Raw genomic sequence first — 24,062 nt, forward strand, 5'->3', positions numbered from 1 at the left:
TTGAGCGAGGCAAATAGACTGACAGCTTGAACCCCCCCCCCCCCCCCTCTTCCTCCCTCTTTCTCTCCCTCCCTCTCTGTTCTCCTTGTCACATTGTTGGCCCCCTCTTTTGACAAATACCTTAATCTGACTGTGTGCGCACGTGGGATGGACGGTATGCGTGGTTCTTAGGGCCCCGAGTGAGGGACGCTCCAGAGGGGGAGACTAATGGGGCTAGCTCCCCCAGATAGGCCTCTCAGCCTCTCCATTCCCAGGAACATTGAGGACAACTCTTCAATTATAATTTATTTTATGGTGACCCTTCCTGCTCCAATGCCGCCACCTCTTTTCCTCTCCTCTGTTTGCCCCTCTATGCGCGAGCATCATCTCAAGTTGTTCTAAGATTGCTATGGAGGATGGAGAAGATGAAAGGAGATGAAGAAAGAGGGCAATGTTCCTGGGTGTCGGCGGAGAGAGATTTGTGGAAGCAGTAAGATGTAAGCGCAGCCGTCTGTCTTTTTGGATTCAGTTTATTTATTTTGATTTGATTCTTTGTTTTGATGAGCTGACATGTAATGTTAATAATAATGTGTGCAATAGTAGGAACGCCTTTGTCAACTCCATGCAGGAATAAAGAGATTTGAAGGACTTGTTCTTGAAACAATTTCTAAATGTTTCCATACTGTTCATACATGAAGGTGGATTCATATTTTAAAATGTAGATTATTCAACCCCTAACCAAACAGATGACTAAACCTCAGTTTGTTGTTTTTGTTGGTTTGGCGATTCAGTTGAGTACACTGTTTTAATTGCGTTACTAGTGCTCGTTTCAGGTGGTTTTTAATGCTGTCGTCTAGCGGGGACCCCTGCGTCGAGGGCCGCCCATGTACAGAACTATGATGTAGAGCCAGCCGGGTCAGCTGGCGAGGTGAAAAAGTTCAGATTTATACGAGGCGCGCTGTAACAGCTCAATAACGCAGGCCTGTAATCTACTCCCGTTTCAAACACAGGTCTGATTTACGAGCCAGCACGCCACTCCAGCGCCCGAAATTAGGTGTTCAGCATATGTTTTGTTGACATAAATTTGAAATTTATTGCCGTTGTCAAAACTGACTGTTGGACAAAGTTGCTTATTAACTGAGTAAATGGTTTGAGAGAGTTTTATGTCAGCTTCCTTAATGACTACAGTTAGTCTGTTTCAAACTAGACCCCGGTGTGGTGGGTGTGTGTACAAGTGTGTTTGTGTGTGTGTGCATAGGGAGGGAGTTAGTCCTGAGGGGACTGGGAGCTGCCACAGTTCACACATAGAGAGGAAAGGGAGGGCAGGGGTCTTATGTGCGGTTACATCTGGCGGAGGTGTCAGAGCTCCTTGGTCAGAAAGTAGAACTTATAATAATTGAGCAGTCGTTTCGGCTTTTTCCCCTCTGTCCACCGGCACCCACCCCCATATCATCTGCTTTTTAGCCAGGCTAATGGACGCACGGGACAGGAGACTGTTAGCCCAAGCAAGGGCTGCTGACTGCCACTGTGCAAAATCTCCAGCAAAGGTCACTCCGAGTTTCTGCTGCCTGTAAAATTAAGTAGCCGTAAAAAGAAATGCTTCCATAAAAAACACAGTTAATGGTAATATTAACGTTGTTGCTTTCTGTCATTAACTTTTTTGCGGAGGGTGGGTTGGGTTTCATTCAAAGTAGTTATCCGTTTTTCTTGGCAGTGTTCACATTTATGTAATGCTACAGTACATTATAGTTTTATTTTAGGCAGGTTGCCTTACATTGTGTAGGTATTCTTAGCTTTCCCAAAAGAATCGCTACACTAGTGATTATTCTGTGACAATTGCAATAGCCCTGCCTGACTGAGCGTTCTCAATTGCCCAGCCTAATTTGGTTTGAAACACATGCCTCCTTAAGCTCCATAGCGAAGAACAGACGTAGCATGTTGCAACTATTCCCTAGTATCCTAAATATACAGCGCCCTATAAACCACTGTCAGTCTGTTAGAAACACCATCAGGTTCCTGTCTGCTTCAGACGAACCGGTCCTCAGTTAGATTCAGCTCCATCTCTCCAGATGGACAGCAGCCTCCCGTTTCCCACACCTCCCTCCTCTCCATGCATTTAAGGTAGAGTCAGTACACATGCTCCTCTCTCTCCAGCCCCTTGCAGTCCCCTTAATAAGTCCATCTATTTCTTCATCAGCGTGCTGTACCAGGGGACAATGGCCAGATTGAGGGGCTACAACAAAAGGCCTTTGAAAAGCCTCCCAGAGTGTGTCCCCTACAGTAAGACGTTGTGCCTGTGTGCATCAGTCAGGGTCCCCAAGGTGCGCGGACCCCTGGTCTTTTCCCAGCTCCTCTCTCCTGCCTCAGCCGCTCACCCGTCCTCGTCTTTTGAAGTGGCCCCTTTTTATTTTTGGAGGCGTTTACAGGCCTATTTAATTACTTACAGCTTGCCTAAGGGCTTTGCTGCCTCATTCTTTCTTTTGTTTGTCGAGGTCTCTCCCCGAATCCTACTCTTAAGACAGCCATCAGGATTTTGGAAGGTTTTTTGCTATTTTTATCGGGGGGGGGGTTTCTCTCACGCCTCTCTATCTTTGTTCATTTTCTCTCCCTCTCCTTACCCTCAGTCCTCAACTGTTTTCCATTCATCTTTATTGAATTTACACCAGACATCCTCGCTTCATAACTCTTGCCACCATCGTCACAGACGTCCTGATTTCAGTCGCAGCACAAAGGAGTTGTAAACCAATTTTGATTTGGCGAATGACATCAATCAATCGTCATTTTGATACCCAACATCCTCAGCCCTTTTGTGAGACGCGAAGATGGATCGCTGTGTCAAGTTTATGAAGTTTAGCAGATCTCCCTATCAAGGGTATTGTTTCCCCAAGAACTGGCACACTAAGACTATTGTTTCCGTCATCTGATGTGATACCAAGACACTTCAGCTTGAAGTGCTCTGATTATCACCTCATTCAGACATACAATGCATTAGACAAAAAAATTGCTCCTCACCTGAACATTAATATAAAAAACGAATTTAGTGCATAGTTTTCACTCACATTGTAACGGCAGCCTTCCTCCTCTTCGTCTGAAGAGGAGGTGTAGCAGGGATCGGACCAAGACGCAGCGTAGTTCGTGTTCAACATGTTTAATAAAAGACGATAACGTGAACACTGCACAAATACAAAATAACAAACGTGGCAAAACCAAAACAGTCCTATCTGGTGCAAAGAACACAAAGACAGAAGACAACCACCCACAAACCCCAACACAAAACAAGCTACCTAAATATGGTTCCCAATCCAGAGACAATGACAAACACCTGCCTCTGATTGAGAACCATATTAGGCCAAACAACAAACCCAACATAGAAACACAACATATAGATAACCCACCCAACTCACGCCCTGACCACACTAAAACAAAGACAAAACCAAAGGAACTATGGTCAGAACGTGACACACATCCTTTTTTACATAACATTTTCTCTCAGCTTTCGACTCAGTTTCGTAATATTAGTTTTATTTGTGCACAAATGGAATTGTGAGAACTGTAGCATATGTCTTTGTTTCCCATTCTGAGACCTACAGCATTTGGCGCAGAGGTGCAAACAATGAGCTAATTACTTTTCTGGTAACAGTTACAGAATGCTGTAAGTATGCTAATAAAAAGACATGTTTAACAAATTGCCAGTGGTCTTTGAGCTCCGGCGAGGCCCACTTAAGCAAGAACATCAATAAAACAATAAAGGGCTTACCTGCTAGGGGTGAATTCTTTGACATTTGATGGGGGGGGTAGTGAACAGTGGTTTGAAGTCGTTCTGTGTGTGTGTGTGTGTGTCACGCCCTGGCCTTAGTATTCTTTGTTTTCTTAATTATTTTAGTTAGGTCAGGGTGTGACATGGGGAATGTATGTGTTTTTTGTAGTGTCTAGGGTGGTTGTAAGGTTTAGGGGGTTTATTAGAGTAGTTGGGTTTATGTTTAGTATAGAAGTCTAGCTGTGTCTATGGTTGAGTGTAGGTATCTAGGAAAGTCTATGGTTGCCTGAATTGGGTCTCAATTAGAGACAGCTGGTTATTGTTGTCTCTGATTGGGAGCCATATTTAAGGCAACCATAGGCTTTAGCTGTTTGTGGGGAATTGTCTATGTCGTAGTGTTTTGTGTCAGCACTTATGTTTGTATAGCTTCACGGTCGTCTGTTTTGTTGGTTTGTTTTGTTTTTTCCTTCTTTAAATAAAAAGAAGATGTACTTTCCACGCGCTGCGCCTTGGTCCTCTCTCAGTCCCTTTGACGATCGTGACAGAATTCCCCACCAATGCGGGATCAAGCAGCGTGAAAAGCGGCAACAGGAGCAGCGCAAGGAGGAATGGAAATGGGAGCGTAATATGGACTACACTACGTGGGAGGAGATCGACAGGTGGGCGATCGACCCAGGGCGAGTGCCGGAGCCAGCCTGGGATTCTCTGGCGCAGTGTGAGGAGGGATACCGGCGAATGGAGGCAGCACGACGACGCGGTAGGAAGCCTGTGAGTCAGCCCAAAAAAATTATTGGGGGGGGGCTTAGAGGTAGTGGGCCGAGGGCAGGTAGGAGACCTGCGCCCACTTCCCAGGCTAACCGTGGAGAGCGGGAGTACGGGCGAACACCGTGTTACGCAGTAGAGCGCACGGTGTCTCCTGTACATGTTCATAGCCCGGTGCGGGTTATTCTACCTCCCCGCACTGGTAGGGCTAGATTGGGCATTGAGCCAGGTGTCATGAAGCCGGCTCAACGCGTCTGTTCTCCAGTGCGTCTCCTCGGGCCGGCATACATGGCACCAGCCTTACGCATGGTGTCCCCGGTTCGCCTACATAGCCCGGTGCGGGTTATTCCACCTCCCCGCACGGGTAGGGCGACGGGGAGCATTCAACCAGGTAAGGTTGGGCAGGCTCGGTGCTCAAGGGAACCAGTACGCCTGCACGGTCCGGTATTTCCGGCGCCACCTCCCCGCCCCAGTCCAGTTCCACCAGTGCCTACACCACGCACCAGGCTTCCAGTGTGTCTCCAGAGCCCTGTTCCTCCTCCACGCACTCGTCCTATGGTGCGTGTCTCCAGCCCGGTACCACCAATTCCGGCACCACGCACCAAGCCTCCTGTGCGTCTCCAGAGTCCTGTGCATCCTGTTGCTGCTCCCCGCATTAGCCCTGAGATGCGTGTCCCCAGCCCGGTACCACCAGTTCCGGCACCACGCACCAGGCCTACAGTGCGCCTATTCCGGCCAGAGCCATCCGTCTGCCCAGTGCCATCTGAGCCATCCGTCTGCCCAGCGCCATCTGAGCCATCCGTCTCCCCAGCGCCATCTGAGCCATCCGTCTCCCCAGCGCCATCTGAGCCATCCGTCTCCCCAGCGCCATCTGAGCCATCCGTCTCCCCAGCGCCATCTGAGCCATCCGTCTCCCCAGCGCCATCTGAGCCATCCGTCTGCCCAGTGCCGTCTGAGCCATCCGTCTGTCCCGAGCCATTAGAGCCGCCCGTCTGTCCCGAGCCGTCAGAGCCGTTAGTCAGTCAGGAGCCGCTAGAGCCATTCGTCAGTCAGGATCTGCCAGAGCCGCCAACCAGACAGGATCTGCCAGAGCCGCCAACCAGACAGGATCTGCCAGAGCCGCCAACCAGACAGGATCTGCCAGAGCCGCCAACCAGACAGGATCTGCCAGAGCCGCCAACCAGACAGGATCTGCCAGAGCCGCCAACCAGACAGGATCTGCCAGAGCCGCCAACCAGACAGGATCTGCCAGAGCCGCCAACCAGACAGGATCTGCCAGAGCCGCCAACCAGACATGAGCGTCCAGAGCCGTCAGCCAGCCATGAGCAGCCAGAGCCGTCAGCCAGCCATGAGCAGCCAGATCCGTCAGCCAGCCATGAGCAGCCAGATCCGTCAGCCAGCCATGAGCAGCCAGATCCGTCAGCCAGCCATGAGCAGCCAGATCCGTCAGCCAGCCATGAGCAGCCAGATCCGTCAGCCAGCCATGAGCCGTCCAGCCAGGATCCGCCAGAGCCGTCCAGCCAAGATCCGCCAGAGCAGTCATCCAGCCAGGATCCGTCCCTCAGTCCGGAGCTGCCGTCCCTCAGTCCGGAGCTGCCCCTTATCCTGGTGCTGCCCCTTATCCTGGTGCTGCCCCTTATCCTGGTGCTGCCCCTTATCCTGGTGCTGCCCCTTATCCTGGTGCTGCCCCTTATCCTGGTGCTGCCCCTTATCCTGGTGCTGCCCCTTATCCTGGTGCTGCCCCTTATCCTGGTGCTGCCCCTTATCCTGGTGCTGCCCCTTAGTCCGGTGCTGCCCCTTAGTCCGGTGCTGCCCCTTAGTCCGGTGCTGCCCCTTAGTCCGGTGCTGCCCCTTAATCCAGTGGGGTTAATGTGGAGGGTGGCCATTTGGAGGAGGCTACGTAAGCGGGTAGTGACTATGGTGGGGTGGGGACCACGACCAGTGCCGGAGCCGCCGCCGTGGACGGACGCCCACCCAGACCCTCCCCTAGACTATGTGCTAGTGCGCCCGGAGTTCGCACCTTAAGGGGGGGGTTATGTCACGCCCTGGCCTTAGTATTCTTTGTTTTCTTAATTATTTTAGTTAGGTCAGGGTGTGACATGGGGAATGTATGTGTTTTTTGTAGTGTCTAGGGTGGTTGTAAGGTTTAGGGGGTTTATTAGAGTAGTTGGGTTTATGTTTAGTATAGAAGTCTAGCTGTGTCTATGGTTGAGTGTAGGTATCTAGGAAAGTCTATGGTTGCCTGAATTGGGTCTCAATTAGAGACAGCTGGTTATTGTTGTCTCTGATTGGGAGCCATATTTAAGGCAACCATAGGCTTTAGCTGTTTGTGGGGAATTGTCTATGTCGAAGTGTTTTGTGTCAGCACTTATGTTTGTATAGCTTCACGGTCGTCTGTTTTGTTGGTTTGTTTTGTTTTTTCCTTCTTTAAATAAAAAGAAGATGTACTTTCCACGCGCTGCGCCTTGGTCCTCTCTCAGTCCCTTTGACGATCGTGACAGTGTGTGGACTGTCAAGCCATTCTTGACCTACTTATCTCTTCGTTGAAGGATGAAATGTGTCCTAAAGCTAAGTGTGTGGGTGCGTGCGTGCACGTCTTTCTCAAGTTAATTGAAGCTATCTGTAAAAATTACAATTTGTTTGTCAATCTGTGTGCCCTTTAATTGCTTCAGAACATATTTAGATATGTTTGAACAAAAGCCTGTTTTGGTTCTGCCCCCGGGTGTTTGAGGTTTTTGCAACAGATTGAGTTGTCAAGGTTCCTACCGCATCTCCAAACTGAAATCTTCCAATAGGTTGTCTTTCGGTCCTGTCGACGGTTGTGTAGTTATCTAACCCCCAGTTTTCTTTTCTGTGTAATTAAAGATTGACCCTTGGTTTAGGTTTGACCCTCTGGGCCACAACCATGTAGCCCTGCAGTACGTTGGTTCAACGCAGGCCTTTCAGCTTTAAAAGCACCAACATGTTTTCTTTCAGGCGGCAGCCATTTTGACTTAGCGTTAAAGGAGCCATTCCCATAACAAAGTTATTATATAATAGGAATTGACAACGGGACTCAACTGGCGCGGCATCATAAACGGTCGTAACATCATAAAGGATCGTAACATTAACCTGCTTGCCTTTTACGTCTCTGTGTAAATCATCGTCCACTTTATAGGACCTAATCCATCCACTACTCTTGAGTTCTGTGATGAGTATGCATGCTCGCCACGGTAACACCTCCGGTGGAATAGCATTTAGTGATTTATAGCTAGAGTAAAGTAAAGTTCCGATGCTGTCTTGCTATTTTTATTTACGTTTACTGTTATGTTTTGATGTGCTAATTAATGGTCGGTGACATAGTCTTTTAAGACAATCTGAGAAGCAAAGTGTTTGACAATACGAGGATATCATTGTGAGCAGCACAGTATACAGGGATGTAGGCAGCTGAATGGCAATTCGAAGGTTTCATTCATAAATGTATCTATCTGTCTGATTTTACATTGATTGTGAAATCCGGACAATGTCCTGATGATATGTTTCTTTCTCATCTTTACAGGAAGCTGCACAGCGGAATGAAGACCTATGGATGTGAGCTTTGTGGGAAACGCTTTCTGGACAGCCTACGCCTTAGGATGCACTTGCTGTCTCACTCAGGTAAGAATCAGCACATTCTACACTATATTAGAACATTACATAATGGAATTTAATATTGGCTGTATAATGTACAGGCTTGATACGGAAATGGGATATCTAGTACTCGTGCATATGATTTAATGAACTGATAAAGACCTATAACATTGGATCTATTTCAGGATTTACATCGGGCTGCAGTGGTTTTAAATCAACGTTCAGTGGAGATATTGGTCCCATTGGTTATGGCCTGGGCCATGACATTAGCCGTCTAAAAGCCATGTAATTCAACACACAGCGTCTATTGATCCAGCCAGGCTGACACTCTGTCCACGGACAGCCTGTGGATTCAGGGGCCTACTTAGCACAGTTGGGCTTTTTTTTTTATTGGACTTCTTTTTTTAATAGGGAACTGAACTCGTCTCCTAAGGCCTTAAGTGCAGATGGATTTTAGACTGTCTGTAAAAGCCATGGGACTCTGGGTTGCCTGTTGGTCAACCCCAACCATGTGTGGGTCTCCCCTTACCCCGCCATGTGTTGGCCTGATCTAACCTCGGGCCCACCCGGACTACATATACCACTACGTATGTTTCTACGTGCTGTACAACCACTTGATTCTCCTTCCACACTGGAAACACAACAGTCAATCAGTCAGTGAAGTGTTTTTTTGTTTCTCCCCCATTCTTTGTAAATGAGATATGTCATGTCACTGTTGTTTGTTCTCCCACAGTCATGTATGAAGGACTTTTGAAACAACAAATTAATATCTCAATTAATGCCGGAGTCTGGGGCCCCGGGATGTAGTAACACACGTTTTGATTTGTCGCAGTGGCGTCTCTCCCGCCATGTTGCGGTGCGGAGATGAATGAATCCTCATGCTGTGCCGGTGAATTGGCTCTGTGCACGACTCAGCATGTAAAAAGCCTGCTTTAAGGAAATATATTATGTTTAATTTAGAATCCCCTTCCAAATCCCCACGACAACACACTTGCTACTCAGAGAACACAAACACATTTCTTGTTCGACATCCATAATAAAAAGCATGTCTGTATTAGAGCTGGCCGTGACATTTCTGAATACAACAGTGTAATAACTACAGTGCAGGTCGGAGACCCCAACACATTCTCCCAGCCTCCCTAGTTTCTCAGATTCTAGAGCCAAAATGGCATGACCTTAAAGAGTTTCTTCTTCTCTTGGAAAATCAGCAGAGTTTGCCTTGTGCTGCAGCCTCCGACAACTCCTGCTGCGACAGTAAGATGGTGCATGTAATTAAACAATCCTTGGGGGAAGAATTATTGTGTGGTGGAAGTTTTAAAGTGAGTCCGGGTAATCCCGGGCTCAGACGCGTCTCCTTGCCTCAAAGAAAGACTGGAGAAGACTTCAAAAGAGGGTTCTACTACATCTCGCCTAGCTCCCCAGCACCAGTGGAAACCAGTCTTTAGCAGCTAGGCTGCATAGTAAAGGATGACCTGGTTGGCCTTAGTTTCCCCAAACTGATTGAGTTCAGGTCTGGTCTGCAACATAATTAACCAAGTCATTCAGCAGATTATTGGTTCAATCATCAGAGTTGTGAATCATGACTAGCACATTCCAGTGCAGCGGTTACTAAACTATAAAGTTGACTGCTTTCAACAGGTGAGGGAGTGGGTGAATACTCTGGCCTGACAGATGGATGTTGGCTCAAATTCTTGGTCAACCTCCAGAAATACTCTGTAATTCATCGAAGTTGTCATTGAGTGTCAAGCTAAAAAGGAAAATGGCAAACATGGCTGGCAGCGTCGCGAAGACAAAAGGATAATCGTCTGCCTGCCTTTTTACAAACATTTGAAACTCTAGGAAGAACCACAAGAAATGATTCCCCTCACAAATGAAGAGTGAGTAAAGGATGTGGGCATTGTATTTTTAGCTCCACCTCCGAAACTTTTGCGGTCCTAGCTTGCTTGACGCACAATACCAACCTGTGCTGTGTACACGTCAGTGTTGACACATTGGAGCTTTGGTCTGGCGTAAAGCAGACAAGTGCTTCTATCAAGACAGCAATGGTTTTGGGGAGACTAGTGATGAGCCGAAGCCCTTTGATTATTTATTTATTTATTTTTTACCTCAGACTTTCAAGTCTTTTTTTCCCCATCCTGGCCTCAGTGTCTGCCTCGATTTTTATCATCTCTCGCTCTAAAATGACACATTACAGGCCCTTGTGCTTGCCCCCTTCCTCTCCCCCTCTACCCACCACCACCACCCTTCACCTAGCCTCAGACATACAGAGAGAGAAAGAGAGATGGAGGGGAGGAGGAGGAGTGCTTGTTGGTATGCACAGTGTACTGTGTGTGATGTGTACCATTTCAGCCGTCGCTGCCCCTCCCTGCTCAACTCCGCCAGTGCAGCCTGTCTCTCTCGCCTGCTCTCATTCACTGCGTGTGCTTGTTTTATCGGAGACTTGGCGGCTCGCCAGTCTGGGCTGCCTGCCACAGCAGAGGGTACAGTATGTACAGTGAGTCTTGTGCCAGTTTCTTTTTTTTCTTTTTTTGCATTTGTTATGAGTGGAGATTATTTTTATTTTTTTGCCGTGGTGTTGGCTGATCCCTCGGAGAGAGGAGGGTACCTGTTGAATGAGGGAGTCTGGTGGCACCGACGCAGTAAGCTGATTAGGGGGCCACGGGTGGGCTTGGGGCCCGATAAAGGAATGCCATGTGCCAGTGTTTTTCCCCAGGTTAATGTCACCTAGGAGCCGGGGAGGGGGTGGCAGGTCTGCCTGGAGGAACAGTGACTCAGAGTTTTGGGATGGGAGAAGCTCTGGCCCATTCAGGGGTGTGATGTGAAATGCCATGGTATCCCTGTTGGTTGAGTGTTGTGGAATAGTCTTGGCCCACAAATACTTAGATGATTCATAGAGCTTATTCAGATTGAAGAGTTCTAGCAGAGGCACTGCGATGAGATTGACATAATGTATACATAAATGTATATAAAGCATATACTTACAACTATTCAGCAAGCAACTTTTCATCTTAACCATATTACAAACTTGAATAATGCAACAGTTCACAAGCATGTGAAGACAATTAATGGTTTATTTTCTCATCCCTACACTCATTACATTTTAGCTTCAAGACAAAAGCCCTCTAGCTAAAACTAAACATGTCTTCATGAAGTATGTTAGCCTATCAAAAGTGAATGATTACCACGCCAACCTTAAAACATTAGAACAAAGCAGGCTTCATTTTTATAAATATCATGGAAATCATCACGTGGTAAAACAAATTGCATCTGAAAACGCGCCAGTTGACATCAGCTGTTTTACGTGGCTGATTTATTTATTTTTTAAACTACGCCGACAATTTCACAATGTAAAGTAACTGGCTGTTACTGCAATTTCATTTAAAAACTCAATAAACAAGTCTCAAATGTAAGGAAAACATCTATACATTTCAGATATTTCAAAAACATTGCTCTGCAATTAGGATTTTTACTGTAGGGGTGTTGGGCTCAGAGACAATTATGTTTACACTGCCCTGCTCGGAGGGAGATGACTCTCGAGGAAGGAAGTTTACATTACAGTAATGTCTCTTGAGAATCTCTCGAATCTCCTTAACTCTCGTCAATGTGAAAAGAGCCATAGTTAAATTTTGAAAGCACATCGGTTATTTTTATGATGAGAATTTTCTCTTCCCAACCATGGCTGTTCAGGCTCGGTCAGTGGAAAAAATACGGTATGTACCATCAAAGTAAGCGCTAATCCTCTGTTTACAGTACATAACCATCCGAGAGTTAGCAGATTAACCAGATGTATAGGCAGTGAAGTGGCACACACACACACACACACACCCCGAACATAGTCATTCAAAAAATACGCATGCATGCACTCAGAACACACTACATCCAATCGATGAAACCCTGCTATGATCATTAATGCCGGTGGACTACCAGGAAAAAGGAGGCATGCCACCTGTTTTGGGGTTGCCAGATATTTCTGCGATGGCTCACTGTTTGTCCCACCACCCTGGGGATTCTTACCCTGGGGATTCTTCAACTCCCATTGCTAGCATTGCATCGCCTCTCCTGTTGGTCTTCCTGCTCTAACCCTTACTTGTGTTAAACGTTAATGCTCCCTCCCCCATGGTTGTCTTAGACCTGTACCATGTCACCAAGCTGACTGTAAATATCAATATCATTGGGTTGCCATTACAGCACAGAGAAGCCAAGGGCCAAGATCTCGGCTCCCCCCCTCCTTCCTGCCCCCCCACCTCAAATCAACCCTGACATAGTTAACTCTCAGTGCACCTGACTAACACCTGCTCCCACTTCTCTGTGTGCACCATATAAATGGCTAAAGCATTAAGACATTGAAAAATGTGAGGCATTTGAAAAAGCGAGTGCTGTGGAGGGGAGGAGAGGGAAAAAGACAGAGGGGGGAGGAGGAGAAAAGCCCAGTGGAAGGTGTTCCCTCCCTTGCTGTCTCTCTCGCTGTCTCTCTCTCTTTCCCTCTGCATCCCACTCTCTCTGTTTCATTCTCCCTTTGCTACTGCTCTCTCCTCCCTCTCTTTCACTCACACGCTCTCCTCCCACATTCACTTTCTCTCTCTCTCCTTCCCTCTGCCTCACTCTCTCTCTTTCACTCTCCCTCTGCCACCATTCTCTCTCCTCCCTCTCTTTCACTCTCTCTCTGTCTCTCTCCTATCCATCTCTCTGCTGTCGGAGCAGAGAGTGAGGAGTGGAGCTGCTTGGCGGAGCTCTCTTGGCCCCGCTCCAGCTCTTCCCTCACTGATGACATCATGGTTGTGCCGGCAGGTCTGGATGTTCTGCCAGCATTCCAGTGCATTTATGATCGCTCGCAGATGTGTGTCCAGGAACATACTGTACCCAAACCATAAATTAATGAAACTTGACTGCCTTCCAAGCCACATATTCCAAAATAGAGAAGGGCCTTGCGACTTGAGACAGGGAAGGGGGAAGAGGAGGAGGGAATAGGGGGATGTTGTGGAGGGAAATCTCTGTTAAAAAGTTCAGGAGAAAAGAATGACTATGGAAAACAATGACCAGTGATTTACATGTATATTTTTCACAACAGCTAACACCATAGTCCACCGCCGCCACTCCTTCCCTCCATCCCTCCCTCCAGTACATTAGCACAGGATGACAGATAAATGGGCTGAGCTTCTGTTTGGCCGCGTGCCCTAACTCCTTTCTGGGGGTTTAAACCCATAATACTTTCCCTGACCTGTTGATGTACATTAAACCCCTATTTAAAACAACACTTGAATTATGTGGGGCATAAATCTGCCTACATTATACAGGTCCAGGAGAGATTATTGGGTCCTTGGTCGTAAATGGCCTCAGTAATTGTCTGGCAACTGGATGGAACCAGTTAAGACATCCATCCATCTGGAATGGGACTTGACTGGGAATAGTGTTCCCTCAGTAAACTGTGCCCTTTTAGCCGGAACTCAATGTACTTACCTGGCTGCACTCTATAAGCCTCTGAAAAAAGTGATGGTCTATCTAGGCTGTACACTATGTGAGAGGGATGGCCTAGGCCCCTCAAACTCCACTCTGGACCTGGAAGCCAGTTCCACTGCATTTTTTCATTGTTCCCCTCTAATCAGGCACTGATTTAGACCTGGGACACCAGGTGTGTGCAATTAATTATCAGGTAGAACAGAACCAGCAGGCTCCGGACCTCGTAGGGTAAAAGTTGAGTACCCCTGGCCTAGGCTGTACTGGACATAATGTGAGAGGTGACACTTTTGGCAGTGAGGCATCTATCATTAAGCCATGACAGCACTGTGGATGTGTATTGATTATCTTAAGGTTCTTAAGATTCTTGACTATTCCACCAGTAGGTGAGGCGCAACAGTGTTTGTATCATTTTAGTAAATCATTGATTACTACTGAATGTTGTGTCAAAGTTAGCTCACTATCTAAATTGGATCCTGTTTTAGTAACCTGCTATATTATGTGGTACATTTTTAAATCTGTGTGTTTTGACTGTTCTTGTACCATTCATTGAATTCTATGTCTAGTACTACATACAAACATCACCTAGAACGTGTTTCATTCTCTTGGCTAAAAATGCATTTAGCCCCGGCCTTAGATCTTCGCAACGAGGTCAGTTAAATCGAGTCAACATATTCTCAATGATTTACGATGCTTTCAACTTCACAAGTAGCGCCCATCGAATTACATCGCCGACATGGCATTTTATTTATACGATACAATACGAAATTCTAAATCGTCTTGTCCGTTAACAGTCCTTTTGTAAAAACATCTCTGGTGCACCAAAACAAACCTCAAAAGGAAGCTCCCAACTAGCTCATAATACCCCTGTAGGAAGAAAGGATCTGGATCTTACTTTGTCAGGGTATTGCCGCTTTAAATCCCTTTGGTTGCTAAGTAGCAAGTGCCCCTGTGCTCTAATGGGCTGATTTGGTATTCAGCTCGATGCCGGCTCTTATTTTTGTATGCGAGACAAAGTGTTTTGATGGAGGGTGATTGCGGCAGTGTCTGGAGGCTGTTTTTCAGTTTTATGGGCTGTACAGTACACTGTGTGCCTTTCTAAAACAGAACACATCCCATTGAATTTTGTATTTGCTTCATTTTTTTCTCCCTCTGAACTGCTCCTGTCAGAGACGAGGAAAAGAGGTGGGGGCGGGGATGTCCCTCACGGGTTCAGGGGAGAGAGAGACTGAATGGAAGTGCAGCTCTTATTCCTATAATAGTGAATGTTGCTCAAACGGCTGGACTTTGCTTGCTCTAGGTATTTTATTTTGGGAGTAACTCTTTAGTGGAAGATCCCTGACGGCTCAAATAGGGAAGGGCAGGCACAATGGATTTGTCAGAATGACGCAGCCATTTATTTATTTGTTATTGGTGATAATCATTCTTTCCATTAAGCAATTCAGAGGAATACCATACAGAATGATGAAATATAATGATAGCATCAACACTGATCCCTTAAATGTCAACGTTGTCCCCTTTACAAGACATGGAAGTTGATATTCAGGAAGTGATGTGAAGCAGTCATGATTAGTCAGAATAATACTTGCAAGGAAAGCCAGCAACGTAAACAACGTTTACGGTCAAAAGTAATTGCAATTGAGAGGTGATTTATTATTGTTAGAAATTTTGGTCCCGCTTTAATTTACATTCAGCTTATAAAGGCATCATAAAGCCTTCATAATCCCTTCATAAACACTACATAAATGTGTAACAAAGCACCTATAACTATGTCATGGTTTATAAAGGGATCATAAATGTGGCGTAACTGTGACATAATTACCAATGTCACATGTGACATAACCCACTGTGTTGAATATGATATAAACATGTGCTTTATGAAGGGTGAAATGTTGTGCTGAAGGATGTCACACGCTCTAAAGTTTAGTCATGTTAGTTACATTACACCTAATCTCATTCCCAGACAGGTCTAGTGGACCAACTCATCAAACTTGGCCTTCATTAGTTAGGGTTAGGTTTAAAAACACATTTTAAGAATAGAAATTGTGAGAATGGGCAGGGATAATCAATCATTTTTACTTTTTTACTGTGTTAAGTAGTGACGATAGTGACGATGACATACTTTACTGTGTAAGGTCACAAATACTTTACTCAGTTACACTCCCACTAAGGCCAACTCTGAAAGGTTGATATCCCAGGTTTATATGTGCTGTGTGCAGTAGCCTGGGGACGACGTTACACCAAGAACCACTTACCTTGATGAAAACCCCCAACCTAAACACATTGAAAGTGTCTATCTTCTGGAACCAAGTTACATGTTCCTTAGTACACAAACACGCATACAACAACAACGAGCCATACTGCACGGTGCTGGTCCCAGTCAGGTCTTTGACACGTTCACCCACTCCCCTGCTGAAAGATCAGCCACAAAATGTTGGCAGCATTGTAACTGGTTGTAATTTAGACCTGGTCTCCAGCATGGGAACAGAAGAGGAATACCTGGTGAGGTAGTCTCAGGTTGGACTAATCCAAATCATTGTGGTTCTGACACGCACACAAACGCAAGCTTTGCAGGTCCATCAACCCATTTAAATACCTCACACAGTAGCATGTGGATCACGAGAGAACCTTTGTGTAGTGTCCTGTAATACTTAGTTTGGAGTGAGACACCTTTAGTCATTCATAACACATCCATAAAGACTCTATATTGCATGACACTACTTAATTTAATAATAACATGTACTTAAATGCCTTGTATCATATGACGCTGTACTTACTACTAAGTCAGACACCTTTGGTCATTCATAACATATACATACAGGCTTAATGATGTAAACACAAATGTTTTAAAACTCAGGGAATTATCACTAGCAGCTAAAACAAATAAACATTAAAGACATGTTTAAACCATACATTTCCTTTTATTTGTAAATGTTTAAAACAATACAAATACATGAAGTTTCAAAAAGTCTAGCAATGCAATTACATTGAACATTACACAGATCTGTGAATAGTGTAGCTTGTCTCTGAGCTGGCGTACGAATGGTTCTTGCCTCATCCTGCTGGAGGTGTACTGCATGTTGGTTCCAACAACAAAGTAACAACAAGGTTATCAGGTCTGTTGGGAAATGCCTTTGTCACACCATCTGGATAAGGGCATTTCTGTACTGTGACAGAAACTCTAAATGGGGAGATGGGGAACTCCATTCAATTCATATTATTATATTCCTCTTTCATTTACAAATCTCATGACGTGACTATGAGACATAGCTGTATCTAGGGGGAATTGTTTTTAGCTAGCAAAATCTAGACTACGTGGCAATTGCTGTGAAGTCACCGACATTATTTTAAATAACACAACTCAATAACCATTCATGACATATGAAAATTTAACTCAATAACCATTCATGACATATGAAAAATAATTCTCTTAACATTAACAATTATTCATATTTGTGCATATTTAAGTAACATTAGCATTCAATTTGGGCTTTAAAACATGTTCCAAGGTCAATTAAATGCCTCCAATGTGAATCACTATATATGGAATACATATTGGCTTCGAGCAAGGACTATTCTGGGTGCAGCAGTAAAAGGATTGTAGGGAATACTCAGTAGGTTCTGTAGAATGTATATATGGTGTCATTTCATGGGGCTCTGAATAATTCAATTGGCGGCCGAAACACATCACGTGCGCTTACTGCACTACAGAAAACATGCTCAATGAATTAAAGGGCAACTACACTCAAAAGTTAAAGATTTTTCCCAGACCTCAAAAGTCATCCCCTGGTGTGGTTTAAGCATTGTTGTGAACACAGAAAATCCAATGTAGTTATTTTTCTATTTTAAAAAAAATGTGAAAAAAACTGGGGTAAACCAGAAAAACAATGGAAAATCCGAGGCCTGGAAAAACAAAACCAAGAGAACTGAATTTTGAGGAAAAAAAGTAAGCTAAAAATATGAATGGATTTTAAAAGTCCCTACCAAAATGTTTTGCTATGCATGACTGCACTTTTGAATGTGTGTCATCCTGCATCACAGCATTTTGGAGGAAGTTGAGGTCAAGTCCAATATTGACCATGGACCCGAGAGGGAAAGAGGTTGGGCCATCCAAGAAATGTTTTAGTGAAATATACACAATTTAGCAGACACTTATCCAAAGCGACTTACAGTCAGTCATGTGTGCATACATTTTTACGTGTGGGTGATCCCAGGAATCAAACCTACTATCCTGGCGTTGCAATGCTCTACCAAGATGCATGACAAGGTTATACATGCTTTGTGAAGCCTCAATTTAATATGATTAATAAAGCCTTTATTAAGCGGTGCTTATGCCACCCTTTATAAAACACAGGTTTATGTCATATTTGACATAGTGGGTTATGTCACACAGTTATGCCACATTTATGAACCCTTTATAAAGCATAACATATGGTTATAGATGATTTGTAACACATTCATGTAGTGTTCATGAAGGCTTTATGATGCCTTTTATAAGCTGCACGTCATTTACAGCAGGACCAATCTTTTTATCAGCAGTAACATATTTGGAACTGCAGGCATAAGGAAACTTATGTTTAACTTATGGAAACTCAAGTTGCGTCCGCCTCCTGGAGTTATTGTATGTATTTGTTTGCATGTCACGCACACAGGCTTATTTTCCAGGCAGAATTGATGATTTGTTTGTTCATAGGGTTCTGTTTGTGTTCAAAGATCAAGGAATTGATATCAGCTATAAATCTGTGGTTGCAAAGCAGTGGTATTGGATCAAACGGGGGGAAAAGGGGGGGGGGGGGGGGTAGCAATGCAATAAAAAGACCCAGGGAAGTGTAGTGGAGGGGGGCTAGGGGGAGCGCTTGGTAGTGAGAGAGGCTAAATTTAAATCGGAATTGGCCGACTTCCACAACCTTGCGGGCATTTTAATGAGTCATAATAACTTCATTTAAAACCAGCTGAGCAGAAAATAGTTTGGAGAGAAGCCTGTGGCCAGTATGGATTTGTGTTTTTGTCAGGCCCCACTACCTTTCATGGGCCAGAGAGCCACAGACACACGACGAACATGCGTGCACACACACTAGATGGACATCTGACTGGGGTTACACACAATTATAGTTGCTGTGTACCTGCGTGTCATTGTTTACGAACAATGACAGTTCTGACATTTAATTTCACCTTTTAAACCCCTTATTCATATCTTCTGTCTTCTCTAAACACAGACGTCTGTGGATGCAACTTGACCCACCCACTGTGCTGTTGTCTGCCCTCATGACGTCCATCCAGGCCTCACCGCTCCATTAAGGGAAAACATGCTGGGTTCTAATCACAGTTAATAACCATACATGTCAGTCCGACAAACTGTATATCATACAGTACATAGCCTGAATCATCACTGTATTTGTATCTGTGGGGGCCACTGATGGTTATTATTTGTCTATATGGAAACAACTGATTAACTTACTCACCGAGGACAGTTAACTGGAGAGAGTATGACCAACCTTGGCATAATTGTAAATGGTGAGAGTGAGCGAACATGTGGTCTCACTAATCCGACTATGTCACCCCCGCATCAAAAAGTCCAAATTAGAAGGAATTTTCTCTGAGAAGGAAAGACATTTATTGGAAGGAGGAAAATCAACACTTATCAAAATATGCCTCTAATTCTCTATCTGGCGTAGCAGAAGACCATTGACATTGTTGTTCTAATGACATAATGATGTATCATACATTGGAGTGGCTATTAGATTATCTAGTGTCTTTTTTCACAGAGGCAGTCTGGGTATTTGAGCAGGTTCCCGTGAGTGTGGGCGACCACTGTTGTGTATCCTAAAATGATCTCACAACCATGCACTTCAGTCTTTCTATTAGCAGTCATCACAGAGAATGCATGGCTTTCTGTTTGTGTAATGGTATTAGGGAAATGTGCCATGTCAGACCTGACCACCATTCCAGACTTCATTGGGTGTGCATCCTGCAATTATGTGACAATCAGTTAACCTTGTAAAGGTTCTACGTACATAGTTGCAATTGCTGTCAAGCAAACAGCATTCTGTTGTATGGAGAAATGCTGGAATGTTCTCTGGTTAAGACCTACGCTTACTATCAATGCAATATGTTCTTGGTAATTTGTTACCAAATATATCTATAAAAATACATTCCCCCCAAAAATATGCAAGTCTGATGAGATATTTGTGATAGTTTATTTCTATCACAATGCCGACAGAGGAAAAGAAAACATGATTTGTTTGTCACGTAAAGAGCCGTAAAAATAAATATCCTCGGAGGCATGACATTTAATGTATTATATAAGTTGGACGATAGCTTTGGAAACTTCTAGATCAATTTCTCAGCGCAGATTAGAGAGCTATGAATCCCATTTATGGTAGAGGCTCCCTCATAAAAAGCTTTTTGAAACTTTTATATTTTCGGGATGAAGAGAGAATGAACCTGCTAGGCAAAGATCCGCCGGCGGCGCTATCATGTGTATATATACACATTTTAAAAAGAATAAGATAAAGGCACTCCCAAAGCCATCTGGAAGTAGCCAGGACATACAAGGCTTGCTTTTATGCTGCTAATTCCACTTGGTGCAGCATAAAAGCAGAGCGTAGATATTGTGTTCTAACTGTTGCAAACATGTAAATGGCCCCGGAATACTAATCTTGGTGGTCAGGCCGAGGGAGTATAATTTTTGACTAGAGTAAACAGGCTGTAGTTTGGGGCTCCGGAAGCCTCTCCGAGGAGATGCTACTGCTCTCTGTTAAATGGATGAGCCGTGACTAGCCAGTTGTCCCTTTTCTGGTCTGAGCACAGTCAATGGAGCTACTATACTACTACTATAAAAACCTAGTTATACATTTGGTATTTTATTAGGATCCCCATTAGCTGTTGCGAGAGCAGCAGTTACTCTTCCTGGGGTCCACACAAAACATGAAACATGACATAATACAGAGCATTAATAGACAAGAACAGCTCAAGGACAGAACTACATCAAAAGGATCAACTCCCCTTTCAGCTGTACAGTGGCAGCTTGGCCTATTTTTGCCCAGCTGTTTCTTGGCCTTTGTTGGCTCTCGGCCGGTGGCCTGTCATGTTCGGTTCTATCGTCACAATATCTGGGTCCTGTGGTGCACGGCAGAGTGACTGACTGGGAGATGCTGAAAAGGAAGAGGGCAGTAGATCTGGAATGTGTGGCAGGACATTGTAAAAAAGTTTTAGTGAGGAAGTTAATGGTCTGTCACACTGTCCACTTTTGTAAAGAAATTACTTTTCTCTATTTTCCATTTCTCACCCTAATTTTTCCTTCCTTTTCTACTTTTTTTTGCTAGGAAAGATTATGGCTCAGTCCCCCCGTCCCCGCCCCTCTCAGAAAAACAATTACATAATGGAAAGAGCAAGCAGCATACTCCTTTTGTGTCATTTGGCAAACACCTCGGCCAAAGATGAAGGTTTTTAGACTATTTAAATACTTCTACATGTAGAATTTGTATAATTGATTTCACATCGTGTTTGAAGTTATGGCAATAAAACTTTAAACGTGCGTTTAACAGGGTGAAAATATATTTTTGGATACAAGCGAAATAAGTATGTACATCAGTGCACCTAAGTGCAGTTAAACGCTGCATGTTTTCTGCATTTCCAGTTGTTCTGGTTTTTGGATTTCTGATAGTGTCCGCTTTGCCATATCGGCAGTTTGTTTCTGTTGGCTCTCAACCATGTTCTCCTAGCTGGACACTTCAGAAGTCCACATATTTCAAACTGTTCTTGTCATTTAGGGATAATCTGTATTAATGATGTTCAACTGATACCAACAAATCTTCAGGTACATAGAGTCCCTTTGTTATTGGCAATGCATTACGGAAACTCTCTAAAACCCCATTGAAAACGAATGGGCTTGTGCATTTTTAAAGTAATCTGTTTACATTTCTGTCTGTCTTCCCTCCCAAACAAAGATTTTCCCTCCTTTTTCCTGTGTCACATTTACTGTCCCAGAGGTCATTGTGTTGCCTGCTGTCCCCTCCCCCAGGCATTCTGACTCTACTCTGGCCTTAATAAACCCAGGAGTGCCTTTGACAACGTGTGACTTGAAAGCAGGAAATAATGGGCCCTAAATGCTAAATCTTTACAGGTTATTGACCTGTGGAGAAAACACGTATGCAGCAGGCTCTACCATCGTTTCAGTTTCCCCTTTCCAGCCCTATAGCCATTTTGTTTCACTGCAGACACTGTAGGACCTATTTGGCTACGGCTTCTTAACCAAGTGCTCATGCCATCTTACTGGGTGAAATACAGCAACACATGGTTGTCTTTTGTGGCTGCAGCTTGTTGTCTCTTGTTAAATGTGAATACCAGGTTGCCCTGTCTTAGTTGCCTTTTAGTTGCTGGACTCTTTTATGTTGCTGGTTACTTTTGCCTGGTACTGTTAAAAGGCATCTGTTGGACCCGTCTTCACACAGTCACCTTTTTCCCCAGGCAGAATATAAAAACTGGCAAATGACAGCCAAAACCGCCTTCCTTCCCCCCAGCCTACCATCCCTTTCTCCTTAGCAATAAAGGCATTTACAGCACTGTAAAAACATGTCAATTGCTGTATCCAGTGGGGTTGCTGTGGCCTGCGGTGGTTGTGGGGGGCGAGGGTTCACCTCGCGGTCAGACTCAGGTTCTTCTGGAAGAAATAGAAGAAAGCTGCTGCCTTGCGTCCCGCCGCCAATACCCAACTCCAAGGGTTATTGATCAGCTCCAACATTTCAAATAAGTTATGTCCTGGAACATTCCATGACTTTCCCGGGACAGGGGGGTGACACTGGGTCTGGAGATGTTTGATGAAACAGTCCCCCACTAATCATGGCTACCGTTGTGAACTGTGGATGTGGCTTTTTCAGTGCATTGGTATACATTGCGGCCTGCATTACGCACTGTGGCCTGTCTCTGTTGGTTCAATCCCAGATTCACTTGATTTGAGTGCAAAGAGAAAACCACATCACTTGCATCAAACCATTCAAATGAAAGCTGTTTTACCCTAACAATGTACCAACTACTCAATAGGAAACTCATTCCTAACAGCCGGCCCAAACTGACCTGTCATCCACATTAGGAAGTGGTCTCCCTCTGTTGTGGAGACCAAGGCTATTAATATCAGGGCCCTTGCCCTGAGGAATGGCCCCTGTGTTAGAGGGAGCAGAGGGGGAACAGGGGCAGCCAGCCGGACTGACTGACCTTCGGGAGGTCCCGTCCTCATTTCCTGCCACTTCACACCAGGAGAGCCCGGGTGGTTCCTCTCTCTGCTCTTGGCCCAGCTCCCGTTTCTTCCCCAAAGCTTTAAGAGGCCTTTGTGTCAGAGTGCCGAAACCAAGGGGGAGCATGCCAACATGTCATAACTTAAGAACATCCACTGACCCCCCTCTGGGGGAAAAAAGGGGGTTTAGGAAAAGCCAGAAACACATGGAATCTCTTCACCTCTGTGGCAGAGATGGGAGGTGTTGGGGAGGAAGAGTAAGAGGTCGTTTGGTGGGCTGGAAGGGTTTGTTTGTTTTGGCCCAAACAAGGTCGAGGCTCAGAATACTGTACTGCCTGAACAAGGCTCTGATGTCAGCCCAGGGGAGAGGAAGGGTTATGTGGACTGAGATGCCCCCGGTCTCCCCAGGGCAAGAGTGCTGAAAATGGCTTCATTGTAGTGAGGAAAAGGACAAGCAACAGAGAGAGGAAGAAAAAAAACGTGTCTGTGACCTACTGGACAGACAAATTGGTTTGCAGGCAAAAATGGATTAAGAGTATGGTGACTGATTGTGCTGCAGCGTGTCCATTTTGAGGGTTTGAATTTAGACTGCTTTGGTGTGTGTGTGTTTTTCTGTGTGTGCATGCATATGCCCTGACATTTGGCAAGTCAATATTTGTCTGCTTTCCTTTTCTCTAGACATCCTTGTTCTGAGCAGTAGACCATAAAGCTGTCAAATGTGGCCCGAAGATTTTCTCTATCTTCTTTTATTTCCTTTTTCCACTTGTGATAAAAATATCATTGTCAACCAGCTAGCCGCTCTCCCATGTCCTTATGGCCAGGATTTGCATGGGGAAAAACACAGGTTTATCTTCTCTTATCTACTGTACAGTGTTTGCTCACACAATCGGTGCAATTCAGAGTATTTGTGTGTGTGTGTGTGTGTGTGTGTGTGTGTGTGTGTGTGTGTGTGTGTGCGAATGTGTTGCACGTGTCTGTCTATAACTAGCTTTGTCTAGTTCTGTACATTACTGTATGTGTTTGTTAGTCTGTGTTGTGTGCCCTTGGTCTGTGTGTGCCTTGTCTTTGTGTATGTAATACACTGTGTTTTATGAGAGGAATCCTGATTGTGGCCCAGGATTTTTTGTCTTGGTTGATGAAAAATATGCTGCCTGCGGTACACATCTACTTGAGTGAGGGAACACACAGTTCTGGGCTGTCCTTTCCAATTGGCAGTCTCCGTGCTGTTCTGTGACTGATAAGAGGATAGTGTAAATATAACTGTACAGC

The 24,062-nt window shown here is 44.9% G+C and overlaps 1 protein-coding gene across 3 annotated transcripts in view; it reads left to right on the forward strand.

Moving 5' to 3' along the window:
• Positions 1 to 24,062, forward strand: part of LOC120056990 (zinc finger and BTB domain-containing protein 16-A) — a 179,730-nt gene that overhangs the window by 72,340 nt on the left and 83,328 nt on the right. For all 3 annotated transcript variants that reach the window (XM_039005319.1, XM_039005321.1, XM_039005320.1), the window contains exon 3: positions 8,037 to 8,134. In XM_039005319.1, coding sequence (XP_038861247.1) covers positions 8,037 to 8,134 — 98 coding nt within the window. The remainder of the gene's footprint in view (positions 1 to 8,036; positions 8,135 to 24,062) is intronic.

Source organism: Salvelinus namaycush, chromosome 12 (genome assembly GCF_016432855.1).
Source record: "Salvelinus namaycush isolate Seneca chromosome 12, SaNama_1.0, whole genome shotgun sequence".
NCBI lineage: Eukaryota > Metazoa > Chordata > Actinopteri > Salmoniformes > Salmonidae > Salvelinus > Salvelinus namaycush.